General features: G+C 35.1%; 2 protein-coding genes and 1 non-coding gene across 4 annotated transcripts; 2 read left to right on the top strand and 1 right to left on the bottom strand.

Moving 5' to 3' along the window:
* The first annotated feature begins 5,989 nt into the window (after window positions 1-5,989).
* On the top strand, window positions 5,990-15,540 carry LOC131620502 (uncharacterized). Of its 2 annotated transcripts, XM_058891604.1 has the most exons (11): window positions 5,990-6,217; window positions 6,307-6,482; window positions 7,485-7,643; window positions 8,030-8,113; window positions 8,222-8,305; window positions 12,284-12,379; window positions 12,601-12,693; window positions 12,771-12,914; window positions 13,929-14,036; window positions 14,297-14,348; window positions 14,445-15,540. In XM_058891604.1, exons 2-11 carry the CDS (start codon window positions 6,384-6,386, stop codon window positions 14,465-14,467), a joined length of 942 nt encoding a protein of 313 aa, XP_058747587.1. In that variant the 5' UTR covers window positions 5,990-6,217; window positions 6,307-6,383; the 3' UTR covers window positions 14,468-15,540. The 2 variants fall into 2 exon arrangements, with proteins under 2 accessions (XP_058747587.1, XP_058747586.1); XM_058891603.1 differs by having other exon boundaries at window positions 5,990-6,482; window positions 14,445-15,531.
* A 383-nt stretch (window positions 15,541-15,923) lies between these two features.
* TRNAN-GUU (transfer RNA asparagine (anticodon GUU)) lies at window positions 15,924-15,997 on the top strand. The gene has a single exon. It is a non-coding gene; the product is annotated as a tRNA-Asn (tRNA).
* A 19-nt stretch (window positions 15,998-16,016) lies between these two features.
* On the bottom strand, window positions 16,017-18,127 carry LOC131617178 (protein PLASTID REDOX INSENSITIVE 2, chloroplastic-like). Its single transcript, XM_058888523.1, has 3 exons — window positions 17,844-18,127; window positions 17,661-17,756; window positions 16,017-16,453 (listed from the first exon to the last, which is right to left on the bottom strand). The coding sequence occupies exons 1-3, from the start codon at window positions 18,072-18,074 to the stop codon at window positions 16,256-16,258; spliced, it is 525 nt and encodes a 174-aa protein (XP_058744506.1). The 5' UTR covers window positions 18,075-18,127; the 3' UTR covers window positions 16,017-16,255.
* Window positions 18,128-18,518: the final 391 nt, after the last annotated feature.

The raw sequence follows: 18,518 nt of genomic DNA, 5'->3' as shown, positions 1-18,518 counted from the left end.
AAAACATGAGTCAACTGTATTTTTTGTTGCTGAAATTTTCTACGTAGTTGCAATATATGGATTTGTAATGGGAATTGGACTTTTGAATTTTTGTGATGGATATTTGTATTGTATGATTTTTGTAATGAAATTTGAGCGGGCTTTTAGTAACGAATGAGAACCTTTGGACAATTTTTGTAATCTTGTAAATTTCCCTTTATGAATAGCTTTGAATCCAATGAGTCCTTGAATTTATCTCTTGACTTTGTGGGCATCTCAACGATGTTTCCTTCATTTTTACCTCTAGATCTCAATAACATGAAGAATGAATGAAACTTGGATAATACTTGAATGAGCTTGAATCGAATGTTGAACTTTTCTTCAAATAATAAAGCTTTTGCAAATATTCCAAATTCCTTCCACTTTATCTTCTAGTCTTATATGCTTGAGAACTTTGATTCATTTGACAAATGTAAACACAAATTCGAATTCAAAGTGTTGATGGATCCAAATTCGACTTCACTTCTCAAAGAAACCTTTACTTCAATTCAATCTCCTAATCCATATCAACTTGTATGACACGCGCCAGTAACTGAAAGAATAGAACTAACAGGAGAGCAACGCCACGAGGGACCCTTGAAGAGAAAATATAATTTGATGCACAGAAGAAGTGATGATCACGGAACCTTGAATTCCATCTTCAATTAATGGATCTAAATGAGCGCATGAACCCGAAACTTCTAATTCCTTTATTTGGGAGGCGGCTTCATGACTTTATTTGTTTGAGAAAGAATCAAAGTATTAATTCCAAGCAAATTTATTTGAATCCTTGATGAACCACCTAAATATTTGATCTCTTGAGAAGCCCTGAGTTTAATGAAGTTCATGATGACCAAATGCCTTGTACCGAGACTCAAATGAAACTCAGCTTGCTTTATAACCTTTGATCACATGCTTTTAGATGTTAATGATGCATGAGTTATGTTAATGCCCTAATGGAGGTATACAAATGAAATGGGAAGTATAAGCCAGTTAAAATAAGTTAGGGGTAGGACAAATTTGGGGTATGACAGCCTCCATGGTTACTTTGGAGAGGATGACGTTTATCATTTTCTTTTATGTTATACGGAGGACCCAAGAGCTATAGGTAGCTTTGATTATGATTACCTCACTATTACATAGAGGGAGGTGGTTGACCTCTTGGATGAGTTTGCTATCATGAGCTCCAGAGATATGATGGAGATCAATCGGGGGAAAGGTATAAAAACTGACGACTATCTGCGTAAGTTTAATTTATGTAGGCGTTATTAGTTAAGGCTTTCTTAATCACCATTCACTTATTACCCTCCATTTTCTTTGTTTGTAGAAAGTTTGTCATTTATTTCAATTGTTGAGAGCAAATATCGTATCGCCAAGAAGAAGTCCAAGTAAAACTAAAAATGGATTGATTATCCAAAGAGCCATTCAGACGGTCTCATGACCAAAGGCGAAAATAGAGGTGTCGCAGTGGGTGATATTGATAACCCGCATCCCCTTAATTCCATGAACCCATGGGGGTTTGGAGGGATTTTGTCCTCAACTCCTGACCATAAGGACAAATTTATCGACATTTTAAAAGATGTAAATGAGGGTGAGAACTGAGACAAAATATGTCCCATTGTTGGAATTCTATTAATGAAAGATGTAAAAAAAATTGTAATTTAAAAATAATAACGCAGATGTAACTAGAAATGTGCTACTTCATTATCAAAAGGAGTTATACATATTCATTTTCAAAATACTCAAAAGACATAATAATGAAAGATACATTAATTGTACAAAACCAAAACATAAACCCTCGTCACATGGTACTCACATCTCCATTAGTATATTATCTTCAGCTTTCAAACTTATCTTGGACAAAATCTATAAATATAGAAAAGAACACAACACAAAACATATAGGGATTTTACATACAGGAATTAAAAATGGGGATGAGGTATAAATTAAAAATATATACGCCAAACACAAGTAAACATTCAAGCGTATTATTCTCCCATATTTATCTCCTAAATTTAGTCCATCTATACAACTACATTCCTTAACTATATGCAGACATATGCCACTAAGCGTTATCATGGACATCCTACCAATTTACCAGGAGCAATGCGACCTGACTTCACATGGAGTCCAAGTATTTTAAGTCAATCGCCCCTAATAAACCATACTAAGATCTCATCATCTTGCCAAGCATGCAGTAACAATCTTCGTTAGGATTCAAGCAGCTGATCAACCTCGTGTGCCCATACATACGGCAGTGGACTTATACATTCCTAAATACAATCTACACGCACTCTCAACCTGATTATGGCGACTCTATCCCTAAGTAGTAATTTAATTTTTAATAATCCATCATTCCAGTTCTTACATATGCTAAGAACCTAGGTCGATTGCCAATTATCATCAATAACCTCATAGTATCTTTATTATTCTTTGCTCTCACAAACCTCACATATACACAATAAGTTTAATTTGACTTCCAAGAAAGAGAGGCAGACCGTAAATGACATAGTTGGTCAAGTAATTCCTTAGCCTGAACCCAACCGAATACAACTATTCAACGTATCCAATTTTCTTTATGTTATTGATGATCTAACAGTTAATATCTAACGATTTTATTATTTCTCACCTCAAGGAGTAATATATCTTTTTCTTAGTCTAACAATCACAATCATTCAAATATAAATGAATAAATATTTAAACAATTAATCTATTAATGCAAGAATAACACAACCTCAAATTGTCATAGATTATTTTTTAAATTATGGAACTTACAAAACAGATGTCAAGAATGATGTCCTAACACCACACAATATCAAGACAGATGTTATAACATCTGGTGATAGACAACATAAATATCAAAACTGAAATAAACTGTGGAATGATAAATAACACAGTAAATTGTTAACCAAATTAAGTGCAACAACACCTAATATGGGGGCTACCAAGCCAGGAAGGAAATCCACTATAATAGTATTAGTTCAAAGCCTAAACAGTCCCAATTTACAACTTCTCTCCTAATCACCACCCCTTGCAACTTCTACCTAGAAATCATCATTTAGATATGAGAAATCACCATCTCACTTCCAATCACCTCAGTGGTAAAGACACTCACACACCTTGTGACCATAGGAACCAAATAGAAAGATTACATTGTCAAATAAACAGTATTTGATCTTGCTTAAAAGTTTCAAGAGTGAGAACAAACAGTCAACCTCAATGTATCAGAAGATACATGAGTGACACAAAAACAGAAACACAGGAAAACCTTAAAAGACTCCCAAAACACCAACCCTTATTTGCATTCACGGTTTCTATTTATGAATGCTTGCAATAGTAGGTTTAACAAGTATCCTTTTGTAGACTCTTGCAGTATGGGCTTTGACTTCTGAATAAAATCCAATCTTCTCGTTTTTCAATCAGCTGCAAGATCTTCACAGAAAATATGAACAAATCAAATTAAATCTTAGTTTCCTAAAAAAAATCTCGATGACCCTTTTTTTGAAACCAAATGAAATATGCATTTGTCCTACAAATCCTTGATCAGTTGCGCCTGTATGAGTGCCTGAATCTTCCAGAAAGTCACATTTTTCAATCAAATCTTCAAGGATTAAAATCTAGTCTGAACTGTCATGATGTTCTAGTATAGAATGTCACAACATCTGGCAGAACATCTGTAAAAACTCATGGCAGCAAAACCTGTCATGACAGTTGATCAAGGTGTTTCAACATCAGTTAAGAACCATGTTTTAGGCTAAAACCATGGAACTAACAGTATCCCCTTTGGAAAATTTTGGCTAAAACAACCAAAGCACAGTTAAGTCATGTAGATAGGAATAAAACCACAAACCCCAGCTACGTGACATGTAACCTTACATCAAACTGCAAACATAAATATATTTGAGATACACAACAGTTACACAAACGTCTTCTTCTTCAAGGCTCTTCAAAATTCAGATGTCCATACATGTGGTCTGACATCATAGCTCTTTGGAGCTTGTACAATCAGACAGGTCCATTGCTCCTGATAATATTATTTAATTTAAATGATAATATTTATTTAATTTAAATGATAATATTTATTTAATTTAAATGTCAATTAAACTATACATTTATTTATATTTGATGGTTTTTAAAATTTACCCGAGAGCATACCCTTGATAATATTTTAAATAAATAAAATTATTTGAATATTATAACAAAAATAAAATAGTAGTTAAAATAAATAATATTAAAATATTAAAATTAAAATTTACGCATTATAACAGTTTATCAGTAAAGAGAAAAAATATTATCTAAATTTCGCTAATTTTAGAATTTCATCCAAAATCTAAACAATACAAAAATTAGTTTTTTTTATATATTTTTATATTTTTTTAAAGTTGTTGATTTATAAGTATCAACAACTTGTTTACAAATAAATGCTGCTACCAAGTATTGAACTATGAACCAAAAGCTTCCTTAACTCAATTAACAAGTGTCAACCAAGCTATCGAAAAACTAATTTATTTGAATGAATGAGAAATGAAGTGAGGGCGAATCCTCTATTTATACTACCATAAAAATAATATAAAATTATCTTAATGTACTTTAGTTTTTCCTTGCTTATCAAGTCTTGTCATCGCACTTTCATGCCACATTTTGTTTTCTTTGTTCATCAATGAGATGTTAAATTAAAGTATAAAATTAAGATCATCCATGCTCTAGATTTGTCTTAGCATATTTTATTAATAATAATAATCACATTTCTATCTTTTTGGTATTTATAATAATAATAATAATAATAATAATGTTAATGATCAAAATATTAATTAATAATATTAATAATAAATATATAAAATATTTGTTTCATCTAAAAATTTTAAAGCCGAATTAATAAAAAAATAAGATGTTACAATACTACTTTCCTTAAAAGAAATTTCGTCCTAAAAATTTAACGTACCTAAAATAAATGAGGATATTATTTTCGCATCTCTTCTTCTCTTTCCCAAGTTTAATCGCCTGTAGCTTCGTCCCACATGATTCTAACCCACGATATCTCGTTCCCTCGAAATACATTCACCATGTGGTCTAGAATCTTAATTGGTAAAGCTTTGTATTCCAAGTTATCCTTGAGTTCTAATGTTTCATATTCTATAATGTGTGATGGGTTTGGATGATATTTTCTCAGTTGAGAAACATGAAATACATAATAAAAATAAGATAAATGAGACAGTAAAGTTATATGGTATGTTATTGATCCAACTCGCTTTAGAATCTGGAAAGGCTCGATAAACCTTAGTGTCAACTTCTTGGCCTTAATCGCTCCTCCAATTCCTGTCCTAAGGGTGACTCTTATGAAAACATGATGTCCTATTTCAAATTCCAAAGATCTTCTTTTATCACTATAAATCTTTTGTCTATCTTGTGCAGCCTGATTTTTATGTAAATTTGCCCATCAAGGCCGTTTATGTACTCGTTCCCTTAGTGAATTTATGCAATTACTTCCTTCGAGATTTTAATAATGAAATACTTACTCTTTTTGGGGATTCACTTCCTTATACTTGTGTAGATTTATATTCTTGAGTAGCAAATTTAGGGAGTGTCTAGTTCCTCGAGAAGCCTTTAGGACGACGATGATTTTTTGTGGATCCATGATTCAATTGTCTTTTGGGTAACAATAATCTTTCAATGAAGTTTCAACGTTTAATTACTTCGTAGAGCAACAAAAATTCTTCAATAAAGATCCAGCGTTTAATTAATCCGCAGGGCAGCAATCTAACGATTGTAATTGACTCACAGTGTAAATTTTTTTACATTGACAAAATTATATAATCTAAGTCCTCAAAATATAGCTTTTGGCAGTTACCTATTAAGAGTGTCTTAGAAAAACTAGTTGGGTGCTAATAGCAAAAAAACCTTTCAGACAAGGGCCCAAAACAAAGCCCGATTCAAGTAACAGAAAAATCACACCCCTAGCAGTTAACAGCAACACCATTCCTCAACCCCACTCATCGTTCTTCTTCATCTTCCAACTCCCAATTCTGCTCTACTAAACCACTAACCCCCGCAATTCAAATTTCAACACTCCATTCCACAATGCATAAACCCAAAAAACCTTGATTCTGCGCTCATTCAACCTGGATAACTCTTCTGTCATGAACGGTTTGTTATCACAGCTCTCATCATTCACAGCCACCATACTCGGAAGAACCACTCGGTTCGTCTCAAACAACGCAACTCCTTCCAATTTCTCGTTCCCGATAAAATCACTTCATTCTTGTGTTAGGTCTGAATTCGCGTTGACAGGGACTCGCTGCTATTCCACTAGAAAACCTCGCAAAAGTGGTGTTTCTCAGCGGACGAAAGTAGAGGCGGAAACGACGATGGATAAGGAAAAGGATGCTTTTTATGTTGTGAGGAAAGGGGATGTTGTTGGGATTTATAATAGTCTTAGTGATTCTCAGGCTCAAGTTGGATCTTCGGTAATTTTGTTACGAATATCGTTTTTGTTATTTAAATGTTGGTGATTTTTAGTTTTCACTGTTTTAAAGTTTTTATCTTTATTGGTATCAAAGTTGAAGGTGAGCTGAAAAGTGTTTAGTTGAAAATGTAGATAGTGGTAGGAGTGGGTGGGAGGGGTAGCTCACCTGAGGTTTAAAGGAGTTAGAGGTTTAGGGTTTAAGTCCTGGCAAGAGTATGAATATCTGTGTAGCACTAATACCTCTGAAAAAAAGTGTCTCAGTGTCCGTGTTCGAAACCAACATGACACTTGTGATTTCGTTTAATTTTATTTATTTATTCAAATTATTATCGGTGTCAATGTGTAGGTGTGTGTTTCCAGTGTCTGTGCTTCATAGGTGAATATATACTAACAGTTGACCACTAAGTGAGATAATAACTTCAATGTTTAACCTAGATGGTTAATGGATATAGGCATATAGCAAGGTCTAGAAATTTATTAACCACTGGACACAATTAATCACGATTTTTAGGGTTTATATTTTAACACAATTTTAATTGATTAATATCATGTATGTTTGAACATTTGAGAATCATGTATACTTGGACACGATTTGGATGTTCAGTGTATATTTGAACACCTATAAATTGTTGTTAACTATATTTGGTGGATGATTGATGAATTGCAACATGTTATGATTGTTAACCATCTATTGAATATAATTAACCACATATATCAAGTGCGATAATCATCCAAATTATTGTCTAATATGTGTGTTGAAATTGAAATATTATTTCTTATGCTTATGATCTTTATGGGCATGATCTGTTGCTACTGCTAGTATTGAAATTGCCTTTTTCTTTATTGCAGAAACTTAGTTGTTTGATTGGATGTAGTAATTATATGTGTAGTTATTGATTTGAGAGCATTGTTATGGTGTTTGTTGTTTCCATTTCCCTGTTTCAAAATCAAAAAGTAATCTTCAAAGGTTCTTAACGACATTTTGATGTTTCTGTTGTGTTAGGTATGTGATCCTCCTGTTAGTGTATTTAAGGGATATTCGTTGTCGAACGAAACAGAGGAATATCTTCTCTCGCATGGACTAAAGAATGCTTTATACACAATTAGAGCCTCTGATTTGAAAGAGGATTTGTTTGGATCACTTGTTCCATGTCCGTTCCAGGTAAATAGCAGTTTCAACGTGTTTGATTTTGTCTTTTTTGATGAATAATTTTCTCTAGAGAAATAGGAAGGGAAAAGGTTATTTGTGAGTTGAAAAACGAAGATGTTCAATTTTCTGAAAACTTTTATCAACTTCTTAAGGTTTTATTTTTTCTTGTTTAAAATAAGCCTGTATTCTTGATCTATAGCTGACACATTTCTGTTCCCTTAAAATAAGGTTTAAACGAAGATAATAGTATTTTTTGTTAAAAAAATCTTTTTAAGATAGTATTCTTCTTATAGCTGACACATTCCTGTTCCCTTGACATATGCTTTCTCCCTAGACACCTTTAATGTGGTTTTAGGTTTGTTTATAAATAAAATCAGAAGATTTACTATGTGTTTCAGGAACCTTCTTCTACCAAAGGGACCATATCAAATGCAGATACATCTAAAAAGAGAGCTATAGGAGTACTCGAACAGGATAATGTGGTAAGTTTAGCCCCATTTTGAATTTATAAGATGTTTGTTTAGACAGCTTTGATGTCGGATTTTGGGTTTGTTTATGAAGAAAATCAGAAGATTTACTATGTGTTTCAGGACCCTTCTTCTACCAAAGGGACCACATCAAGTGCAGATACATCTAAAAGGAGAGCTATAGAAGTGCTAGGACAAGATTATGTGGTAAGTTTAGCACCATTTTGAATTTATAAATGCTTCTCAGGAAGGCAAAGATCCAGGATTATGTATTTGTATGCTAAGATTTTATGTTCGATAGTTGTGTTATAAATCATCAATTTTTCATCATTTTCATATCGAAAATATATACTCACATTTTCAGCTATAAACCTCCATTGAGTTTAATATTAGTCTAGATATGAAAAAATGTTGGTGTTGATAGATATGGTAAGGTATATGTGAGGAAAAGACAAAAAGGGAAGGAGAGAGAATAGAATCTATAATAGATTGTGCTGCACATGGGTCTGACAGTTGGCAGCCTGTGAGTGGAGAATAAATCCTAGGATTCAGTATTTAATGATTGGTTCAGCAATCATTAGGGTATGCAGAAATTGAGTAGTGGAATATCCACGTGGGAGAGTAATAGGCCTCTCTAAGAGCCTCTGTCATTTCTATCTTTTTTCTGCAATTTCTGAGCTTTCTGCTTTTAGCTTGTACTACTAGATCCCATTTGAACTCTAATAGCTTAATAAAAATCAGAACTTTCTTACACAATCTTGTCCTTGTTTATTTACTGTTTTTAGATATTAAATTGAATCCTATCAATTTGGTATCTAGAGCCTTGGTTTCTTCTCCTCTGTGAATGGTCTTTACACGAAAAGTCATGGAAAACAGAGTCGACACAATCGAACAGAGGATGGATAACTTTGAGGGAACGATGGCACAAATTCGTGAGCTAGTGTTGGAGCAACAAGCACGACCACAAGTGACAGTGGGACAGATTAGACAACTGATTCAAGAGAGACCTACTCGGAATCGTAGACGCAATGGAAGAGGGTACGAGGAGGAAGAAGACGATGGAGGTAGCGACCGGAGTACGTTGTCACGGGAGTCGCGACCTCGTTACCATCGTAGGGGAGGCGAAGGTGGATCCCGGTTCTTCGGAGGGAGGAGACGACTGGAGATTCCGATCTTCAAGGGTGAAGATGCGTACGGCTGGCTGGTACGCATTGAAAGATACTTTCATTTGAATGGAGTCAGGGTCCAGGAGAAGTTGGAAGCAGTAGTGTTGGCTATGGAGGATAAGGCCCTGAACTGGTATCAATGGTGGGAAGAACAAGCTCCTTTAAGAACTTGGGAGGAATTTAAGTTAGCAGTGATGAGGAGGTTTCAACCGGGTCTCTTGCACAACCCGTTGGGACCTCTGTTGAGCCTAAGGCAGAAGGGGACGGTGGTAGAATATATGGAAAAATTTGAAATGATGGTGGCTCCATTACGAAGAGAGGAGAGAGGTATGTTGGACTCCATTTTTATGAATGAATTAAGGGAAGAGATTCAGGCAGAGTTGAAGCTTCATGAGAGTCAGAGCTTAGCTGAACTCATGGACAGAGCTTTGTTAATTGAAGAAAAGAATGAAGCCCTAACAGAGAAAGGAGGAACATGGAAGGATAGAGGAGGATCTCTGAGGATTAAGGATCCTGGAGATTTTGGAGGGTTTAAAAAGGAGAATGAGAAGACTAGCAGTGGAGGGAATGAGAAGTTTAAAGGGAGGAGATTGAACCCTGCTGAACTGGAGGAAAGAAGTAAGAAGGGGCTCTGTTAAGTGTGGGGATAAGTGGAACAGAGACCCTATTTATTAAAGGGAGTTGATGGCTGTGGTGATTGCAGTCCAAAAATGGAGGCCCTATTTATTAGGCAGACAGTTTAAAGTCCACACTGATCAAAAGAGCCTCAAATTCATCACTGAACAGAGAATTATGGGGGAGGAACAGCAAAAATGGTTATCTAAACTATTAGGCTTTGACTTTGAGGTTAAGTACAAACCGGGTAGGGAAAATAGTGCTGCAGACTCTTTGTCTAGGCAGATACAGTATGCTCATATTTCCACCATTCAGTGTGAATTCTGGGAGGGATTGGAAGAAAAGATCCAAAAGGATGATAAGCTAAAGGCTGTGGTGCAAGCTTTGGTGCTGGATCCTCAGGGCCAGAAGGGGTTTCAATTGAAAGGAGGGAGATTGTATCATGAGAATAGAGTAGTTTTTCCAAAGGATTCACCTAGGGTGGCTTGGATTATGAATGAATTCCATGATACAGCTGTAGGGGGGCATTCAGGGTATCTCAGAACCTACAAAAGAATTGCTAGTGTGGTTTATTGGGAAGGGATGAGAAAGCAAATTCAAGCTTATGTGCAGGCTTGTGAAGTATGCCAAAGAAACAAGTATCAAACCTTGTCACCAGGGGGGCTGCTTCAACCTTTACCAATTCCTTCACAGACATGGAGTGATATATCCATGGATTTCATTGGAGGATTGCCTAGGGCCCAAGGTATGGATACTGTGATGGTAGTAGTGGACAGGTTAACTAAATATGCTCACTTCATTCCTATTAGCCACCCCTATACAGCCAAAAGCATTGCTGAAGTTTTCATTAAAGAAGTTGTAAAGCTCCATGGATTCCCTAGTTCTATTGTGTTTGATAGAGACAAGGTTTTTTTGAGCAATTTTTGGGCTGAATTGTTCAAACAGGCTGGTGCTAAGCTGAAGTATAGTAGTGCTTACCACCCTCAATCTGATGGCCAAACTGAGGTGGTGAATAGATGCTTAGAGACCTATCTAAGGTGTGTTACTGGGCTGAAACCTAAGCATTGGCCTAAATGGCTAGCCTGGGCAGAATATTGGTACAATACCAATTACCATGCCTCTCTCAAGACCACTCCTTTTGAAGCCTTGTATGGGAGGGTTCCTCCAGTTCTAATCAGAGGTGACACTCCTCCATCAGTGGTAGATGAGGTCAACATACTTACTGCTGAGAGAAACTTAATGATTAAGGAATTAAAGGATCAATTATGTAGAGCCCAAGAATTGATGAGAGGACAAGCAAATAAACATAGAAGAGAAGTGGAGTATGAGGTGGGAGATATGGTGTTCCTGAAAATTCAGCCTTACAAGATGAAGAAGTTGGCCAAGAGATTAAACCAGAAGTTGAGTCCTAGATATTATGGACCTTATGAGGTGATTCAGAAGATTGGGGCTGTTGCTTATAAACTAAAACTGCCTGAGGATACTAAGGTGCACCCTGTTTTTCATGCATCCTTACTTAAGAAGGCAGTAATCCCTTCTGTGACTCCACAACCACTGCCAGAATGCATGAATGAAGAATGGCAGCTGGAGCCTGAGCCTGAGAAGGTGATTAGTGAAAGAAGGAATGAGCAAGGAGAGAAGGAAATTCTAGTGAAATGGAAGAACCTCCCAGAATTTGAGAATTCATGGGAATTAATTGAGAGAATGCAGGCTGAATTTCCACACTTTATCCTTGAGGTCAAGGATAGTTTTGAAGGGGGAAGAGTTGATAGATATGGTAAGGTATATGTGAGGAAAAGACAAAAAGGGAAGGAGAGAGAATAGAATCTATAATAGATTGTGCTGCACATGGGTCTGACAGTTGGCAGCCTGTGAGTGGAGAATAAATCCTAGGATTCAGTATTTAATGATTGGTTCAGCAATCATTAGGGTATGCAGAAATTGAGTAGTGGAATATCCACTTGGGAGAGTAATAGGCCTCTCTAAGAGCCTCTGTCATTTCTATCTTTTTTCTGCAAATTCTGAGCTTTCTGCTTTTAGCTTGTACTACTAGATCCCATTTGAACTCTAGTAGCTTAATAAAAATCAGAACTTTCTTACACAATCTTGTCCTTGTTTATTTACTGTTTTTAGATATTAAATTGAATCCTATCAGTGGTGTTAGTAAGTAAGGACTTGTTTGGTTTGGGAGAATGTTTGGTTTCGAGAAACAGCAAAAGAAAAAGATTTTCATTATTTCATAAACCATTTTTTCTAATCAAACATGCCAAAAATATAGTGGTTTGAATAGGTCAAAATTATGGGTATCTTTTCTTTATGTGTTGATTCTGCATAACTGGATGCACTAGCCAAACTTTTTTGCGTGTAAATGTTTTAACATATAAGTTTCTTAATTGCATAGCAGAAATCAATTGGTTTGACATCCATCTCTGAAGATCCTTTCAAAAAGCAAGTCAAGTTAGATCGTTCTACCGTGAGCGAAGCATCTTCACTTGCAAATGTAAGCAGAAATCATATTAATGCTCATGTTCATCTATGCAAAATTATGTTTACTTAGGGTTCCCCTATTTCTACAACAATGTCCGGTGCTATTATGTAACCATGCTATTATAGGGTGGTCATTGGAAGATCTCTAGTTGCTATTGTTGATTTGTATCGATAGAGTTTGAATGAAATCTTTATGATTTATATACGTATTCATAGTCATCTATACTGCTGCAGAAGACTTGTATTGTTGAGTTCGACGGTGCGTCAAAAGGAAATCCTGGAAAAGCTGGTGCTGGGGCTATTCTGCGATCTAAAGATGGGAATGTGGTACGCATTTCATGTTTCTATGCATATGCATAATTTTCATACAATTATTGATCTTTTTAACTATTATTATTTTAAAGATTCATAGGGTTCGTGAAGGCGTGGGTATAGCAACAAACAATTTTGCTGAATATCGTGCAGCGATATTGGGAATGAAATATGCTCTTAAAAAAGGATTCACCAATATCTGTATACAAGGGGACTCTAAACTTGTGTGCTTGCAGGTTGGCCATTTATATTCTTCTTTATGTTCAGTTTATTCTAACATAACTAAATGTTAATTATCATGGTATATTTTCATTGTTTCTTTAGTTTTTTCCTATGAAGCGCGGACACCTCTAGAAGTAGGCGTGTCGCGGTGTCCTACACTTGTATTACACCTTTACGACACGTGTCAGAAAAGTTAAACTAGTGTCAGAAAAGCCAGACAAGTGTCCCCAAAAAATTGATTTTTTTCTTTGTTTTGACATATTTTGATCGGTGTCCGATACCCATATGACACGCATACAACACGTGTCCGATAATTCAGACATGTTTTCTTTAAAAATATTGTGTTTTTCTTTTCCTCAACACACTTTATACATTTTCTAGACAAATCTCATGCACGATTAAATGGGTTAAACATGTGAAACAATGTTATCAATAAAGAATTAAAGACATTAATTTTGATTAGAATATATTTAACTCTTTTGATATTAGATGAATAAATGAAACTCATATACTATCACATATATGGTGGCGTCGGTGTCCTAAGTTTTTGAAATATTGGTGTCGGAGTGTTCGTGTCGCAGTGTCCGTGTTGGAATCTGTCCTTCGTAGGTTTTTGCATCTTATAAATCTTTTCCTTATTTTTGAGAATTTGGATTGAGCCTAACTCAACCTTTCAAAACCAGCTTGTAAGGTGAGAGCTGCCCAAACTTTATAAACATTACACATGTCATATCTCTAAGCAATGTTATGTGAGATTAAATCCACCTCTTCACACCCAACACAATGTTCGTAGACGTTGCCTCTTTGCCAATGGCCTAATGGGACCTAGCATCCTTTGGAAGCACTTGATGCCATGTTTCATTTCCATTGGTAGCATTTAGTTGATGAGTTAGGTCAGACAAAATGTGTTATTTTCTAGCATCGTGTTATCATCGTCGAATAGAATAAATTACTGCTTTCTAGCATATTGTCACTGTTATTTTCTGTTTGTTCTCTCTTCAATTTTCCAATGCTACTGCATGAAACAGATTGATGGCTCATGGAAGGTCAAGAATGAGAGCTTGGCTACATTGTATAAGGTTGCCAAAGAACTCAAGGATAAATTTGCATCATTTCAGATCAGTCATGTTCTAAGGGTAGGTACACTTTACTGCTTTTGGTGTATTATGGAATTGTATTTGGCTTTATATTAGCAATTTTTTGGGTACCTTAATCTTGCAAATTATCTAAAGTTTGAGAAATGTGTGTTTTCGGTAAAACTAAAAAATGCGAATAGGAGATGACTTCTGAAACTTCTTAGTGTTATGATTTTCCCATGTACTTCAAAATTATTTTTTTATTTACACATACATGCTTTTACTTGTGCTTCAAAAATAACTCTGTTTCCTTTGTCAAGGAATTCAACTCCGAGGCTGATGCTCAAGCCAATTTGGCCGTCCATCTTGCTGGTGAGGCTTTCGAATCTTCAAATATTTGTCCGGCTTTAATGGAATGTACCTTTTCATTTGTATGCACACACATTTAACCTTTCTCTGCATTTACAGATGGCCAAGTTCAGGAAGAGTAGTAGGTTAATTCATTCACCGGCAGTTAATGGTTATGAATTGGGTTTCAATTTACGGATTCCTGTCACTGTTCTTTCATTTATTGGTGTCAAATTATACAGCAATCAAAACCTCAAGAACAAACTATTTTGAACTAGTCCTCTATTTAGTTTTACTGATACAGGCTGAGTATTGTCCCTCAACAGCCAGCAGTGCCAATGATAGTAATCTTTTGACATCAGAACTTTTCAATTTCTGTCAAAGATGGCGGAGTGAATGAAGGTGGATTTTATGATTTTCATTCTTGGGGATATGGTAGAGCAGAAGCTCTTTATTGTCTTCTGCACACTTGATTACTACTATTAAATTACACTAATTATGTTTTTTTGGCCGAAAGTGCTGTTTCATTTCGTGTAATAATATCAATATGGAAGTGACACAAATGGAATAATCCTGTAAATTGTATTAAGACTTAAAAATGATTCAAATTAATCACAAAAATGGAATAATCCTACAAATATGAAATGATTCGAATTAATCACAAATGAGTTGTCTAGTAAATAATGTCTCAGTGTTGAATGGCAAGGAGCAATGCCATAAGCTCTTTCTCATATACTGATTAAGACATATGTTACGATCCGACAAAGCTCTGGTGAAAAAGGATATGAGATGCCTCTGCAGAAAAATGTAAAGACTCGTGATTCTAATCACATTGCTACTTGATTCAAATCATACCGATTAGATTTGGGAAAGTTCATTTTCCCATGTGTATAATGATTTTCAAAAGATGCAATGATATGAGAAATTTGATATGAGGGATACTTACAACAAGTCTAACTAGCAACCTATTGACTTCAATAAAAAAACCAAAGTAACTCCTAAAATTAGGAGACTGTCATGCACTCACCCTTCCCCTCGTACAAAAATTTATTTCTTACTCGATTCATGTAATGGTTTATGAATCTTGAAGACCTTGTCACCAGTCTCAACTTCACCCATCCATTGTTACACCTACTTCTTTTTCTTTTAAAAGAGACATTTTCAATTTTCCATCTATCTCATCAACGACTAAGAATAGAGAACAAGAGCACCAAATCAAAGGAATTAAAAAACCTAGAGGGATTCCACACAAGTTGATAGAAGAACCATTTTGAATTGGGGGTCAACAAAAGATGATGATAACCAGGTGTAGAAATTCAGAGCAAAAATCTTGCTATACATATGTGATATGACACCAAGTGTACACATCTAACAAAATTAATTAGACTCTCAGAGCTTTATAAATTAAAAATTGAAATTAAACAAAGATATTTAAATTGTGTCCAATATTTTGAGGATAACGTGAAAACAAATATGTCTAAAGAAAACGCCAAACAGTCCAATAGTACATATTAATATAATTAAGGTGCAAATTAATGTCGATTTTGTTTTTACTAAAGAATTAAAATAAATTGTAAAATTCTTATAACATACCAACAAGCTGGAATAGCTCAGTTGGTTAGAGCGTGTGGCTGTTAACCACAAGGTCGGAGGTTCAACCCCTCCTTCTAGCGTTGTGTTTTTATTTTTTTATTTTATTTCTAAATTGCTTTATCTAATATTGCTTGAAACATCACATATTTTGAATGTAAACACAAATAAAAATAAATGTCAAAATCTTCAAGCTCATGTTCTCAGAGTAAGCAAATAATACTCTTCTATAAGTACTTTCCCCCTACAATAATTCTAAACTTAGCACCAACATAAGCACCAGTGCACCACAACTGCTACAGATCTAACTAAGTGCTCTACAACATACAAGAAGAGGTATTTTATTTGTTGCTATTACCACCCGTCCATTCGTTCCAGTCTATGTCGACATTAGCATGGGCCCATTTCATAGCACTACGTGCAGCTTGCGGTCCTCCAGGCAATCCCCGTTCGGTTACAGTATCAGCCATGTCAATGAAAGGATCAACCAAGAGTGTACCAGGACCTCCATACTCGGAATGCAAGAAGGTATTGAAAATCTGTTCAATTCAATCATAATCACAGAATTCATAGGCAACAAGGTAAGTATGGACTTTATTTCAGAAATCAGATGAAGCTCGAGAATTAGTACCAGTGTACAAACAAATACACACAAAAGAAACTACTTGGTGAATCAATCTTAAACAGTTACTCATTTATTTCATGCCAACCAGAGGCAGAGAAGAAAGGACATGTCTATATTGCATTTGATACGATGTTTAACACAGTCATAGCTGAAAGCAGTGTTGTTAATCGGAGATCGCGCAAGATACAATTTGTTCATATTCTCCTACACTGTCATGCTATAGTGTTACGATAGATAACCTCTAACTGAAAAACTTTGTACTAAATACCGGATCACAAAACAATATTGACTTGTTCAGATTATGCTACATTGCACAATAGCACGGCACCACCATAGCGGCTATTTGACAACCTTGTATGAAAGAAAGACATTCAAACACTACATAAGATATATTCTAAATTAACCTTTCAAATTACTAAAACATGAAAGTATTGTATTGATATCATAGAGAAGATCATATCTTCTTCATCCCTGATTTTCTTTTTCTTGGTTAGTTACATATGTTCAACTTGGATTACAAAGAGTTTTACAATCAGATAAATGCCTATGTATGAACTAAGAGCATGCTATAATTTTATGCACAACCAACCTTATTTTGTTGTCTCACACAAAGTAGTATGGTGTTCTATCATTGTAAGAAATCAATTATAGATTTCTCTAACAAAAGCATAAAAATCTCAAGCAAATTCAATAACTTCTCTAAAACCTTATTTCATATGCTAAGCTCAACCAATTTTATCTTATTTCAGGTAACAACAATTGTCATCTTTGTTTCACTGTAGGTGACACCAATCTTTGTCATTGCGTTTAATTTATTCATTTTCCAACTTATTACCGGTATCAACGTGTCAGTGTCGGTGTCGGTGTCGTGTTTCCGGTGTCCTAATCACATGTTGTCAACTTGTCATCACTCATCAGTGACAAAGTAGGGTATAAGGAATGCTAACAATGACCGTTAAAAAAATAGGATTTTGAACATAAACAAAAAGACATTACTCAACTCAAGAAAGAGTAAAAACACAAACAAACAAAAAAAAAAAACACAAATCTTGTAATCAATCAAACTAAACTAGCTAACACAAAGGGAAATGATAATAATACAAAAAAACAAAATAACCAACCTCAGTGCAAACTCCAACAACTTCTTCAACTGATTCTTCAAAAACATCTTTCTTTGAAAGCTTATCAAGAAGGTGCTTTTTGAATTTCTCGGTCTCCTGAAACCCACAAAAAGATTATTCACTTAAAAGAAATTATTCACGAGCACATTAAACAAATATTCAAAATTTGAAGAGAAAACTTACGGAATCTGCAAATTCAGGAATTGGGTCAGGGAATTTGTACTCAGCGGCGGCTCTAGTAACGGAGCGTTTTGTGGATGAAAAGGGTAAAGTTGCGAGCTTTCTATTTAGAGAAGGAAATGAGAAACGGTGTTTGCATTTGATAGTGGTTTGGGATAAGCATAGCGAAGGAATTGAAGAAGAAGAAGAAGAAGAAGGGATGAGGAAGAGTGAAAGGGACGAAGTAGAAGCCATACTTCAAAAACAGAAACCAAGGTGATGTTCCTTTATCCTGCTAGGCGCTAGCTATATAATATAAACAGATACCAAGATTAAGGGTTTTTTTTTTTAATAAGATGGAGGGTTTAAGCAAAAAAAAAAAAAACTACATAGAGATAACTCAAGTTGCTAGTAGGGGTGGAAATAGGCTGGGCCGAGCTAGGCTTTGCCAAGCCTAAGTCTGGCCTGTCAAAAAAACAGAAGCCGAAGCCTGGCCTGTGGCCTGTCGTAGGCTTATTTTTTAGGCCTGAGTCTGGCCTTTTCGAAGGCCTGATTAGCCTGTTAGCCTATATAAAAGCCTATTTGTTTTACACATATGTATATAATCAATTAGAATAATTTTTAAATAGACTAACTAACTAAAAAATCAAGAGACTAAAAATTTGTTTGCATTGACTTATTTTAACTTACCTCTTAGCA

Source organism: Vicia villosa, linkage group LG7 (genome assembly GCF_029867415.1).
Source record: "Vicia villosa cultivar HV-30 ecotype Madison, WI linkage group LG7, Vvil1.0, whole genome shotgun sequence".
In the NCBI taxonomy this organism is placed as follows: Eukaryota; Viridiplantae; Streptophyta; class Magnoliopsida; order Fabales; family Fabaceae; genus Vicia; species Vicia villosa.
The sequence above is the reverse complement of the archived record's forward strand: the minus strand, read 5'-3'. Positions and strand labels throughout refer to the sequence as shown.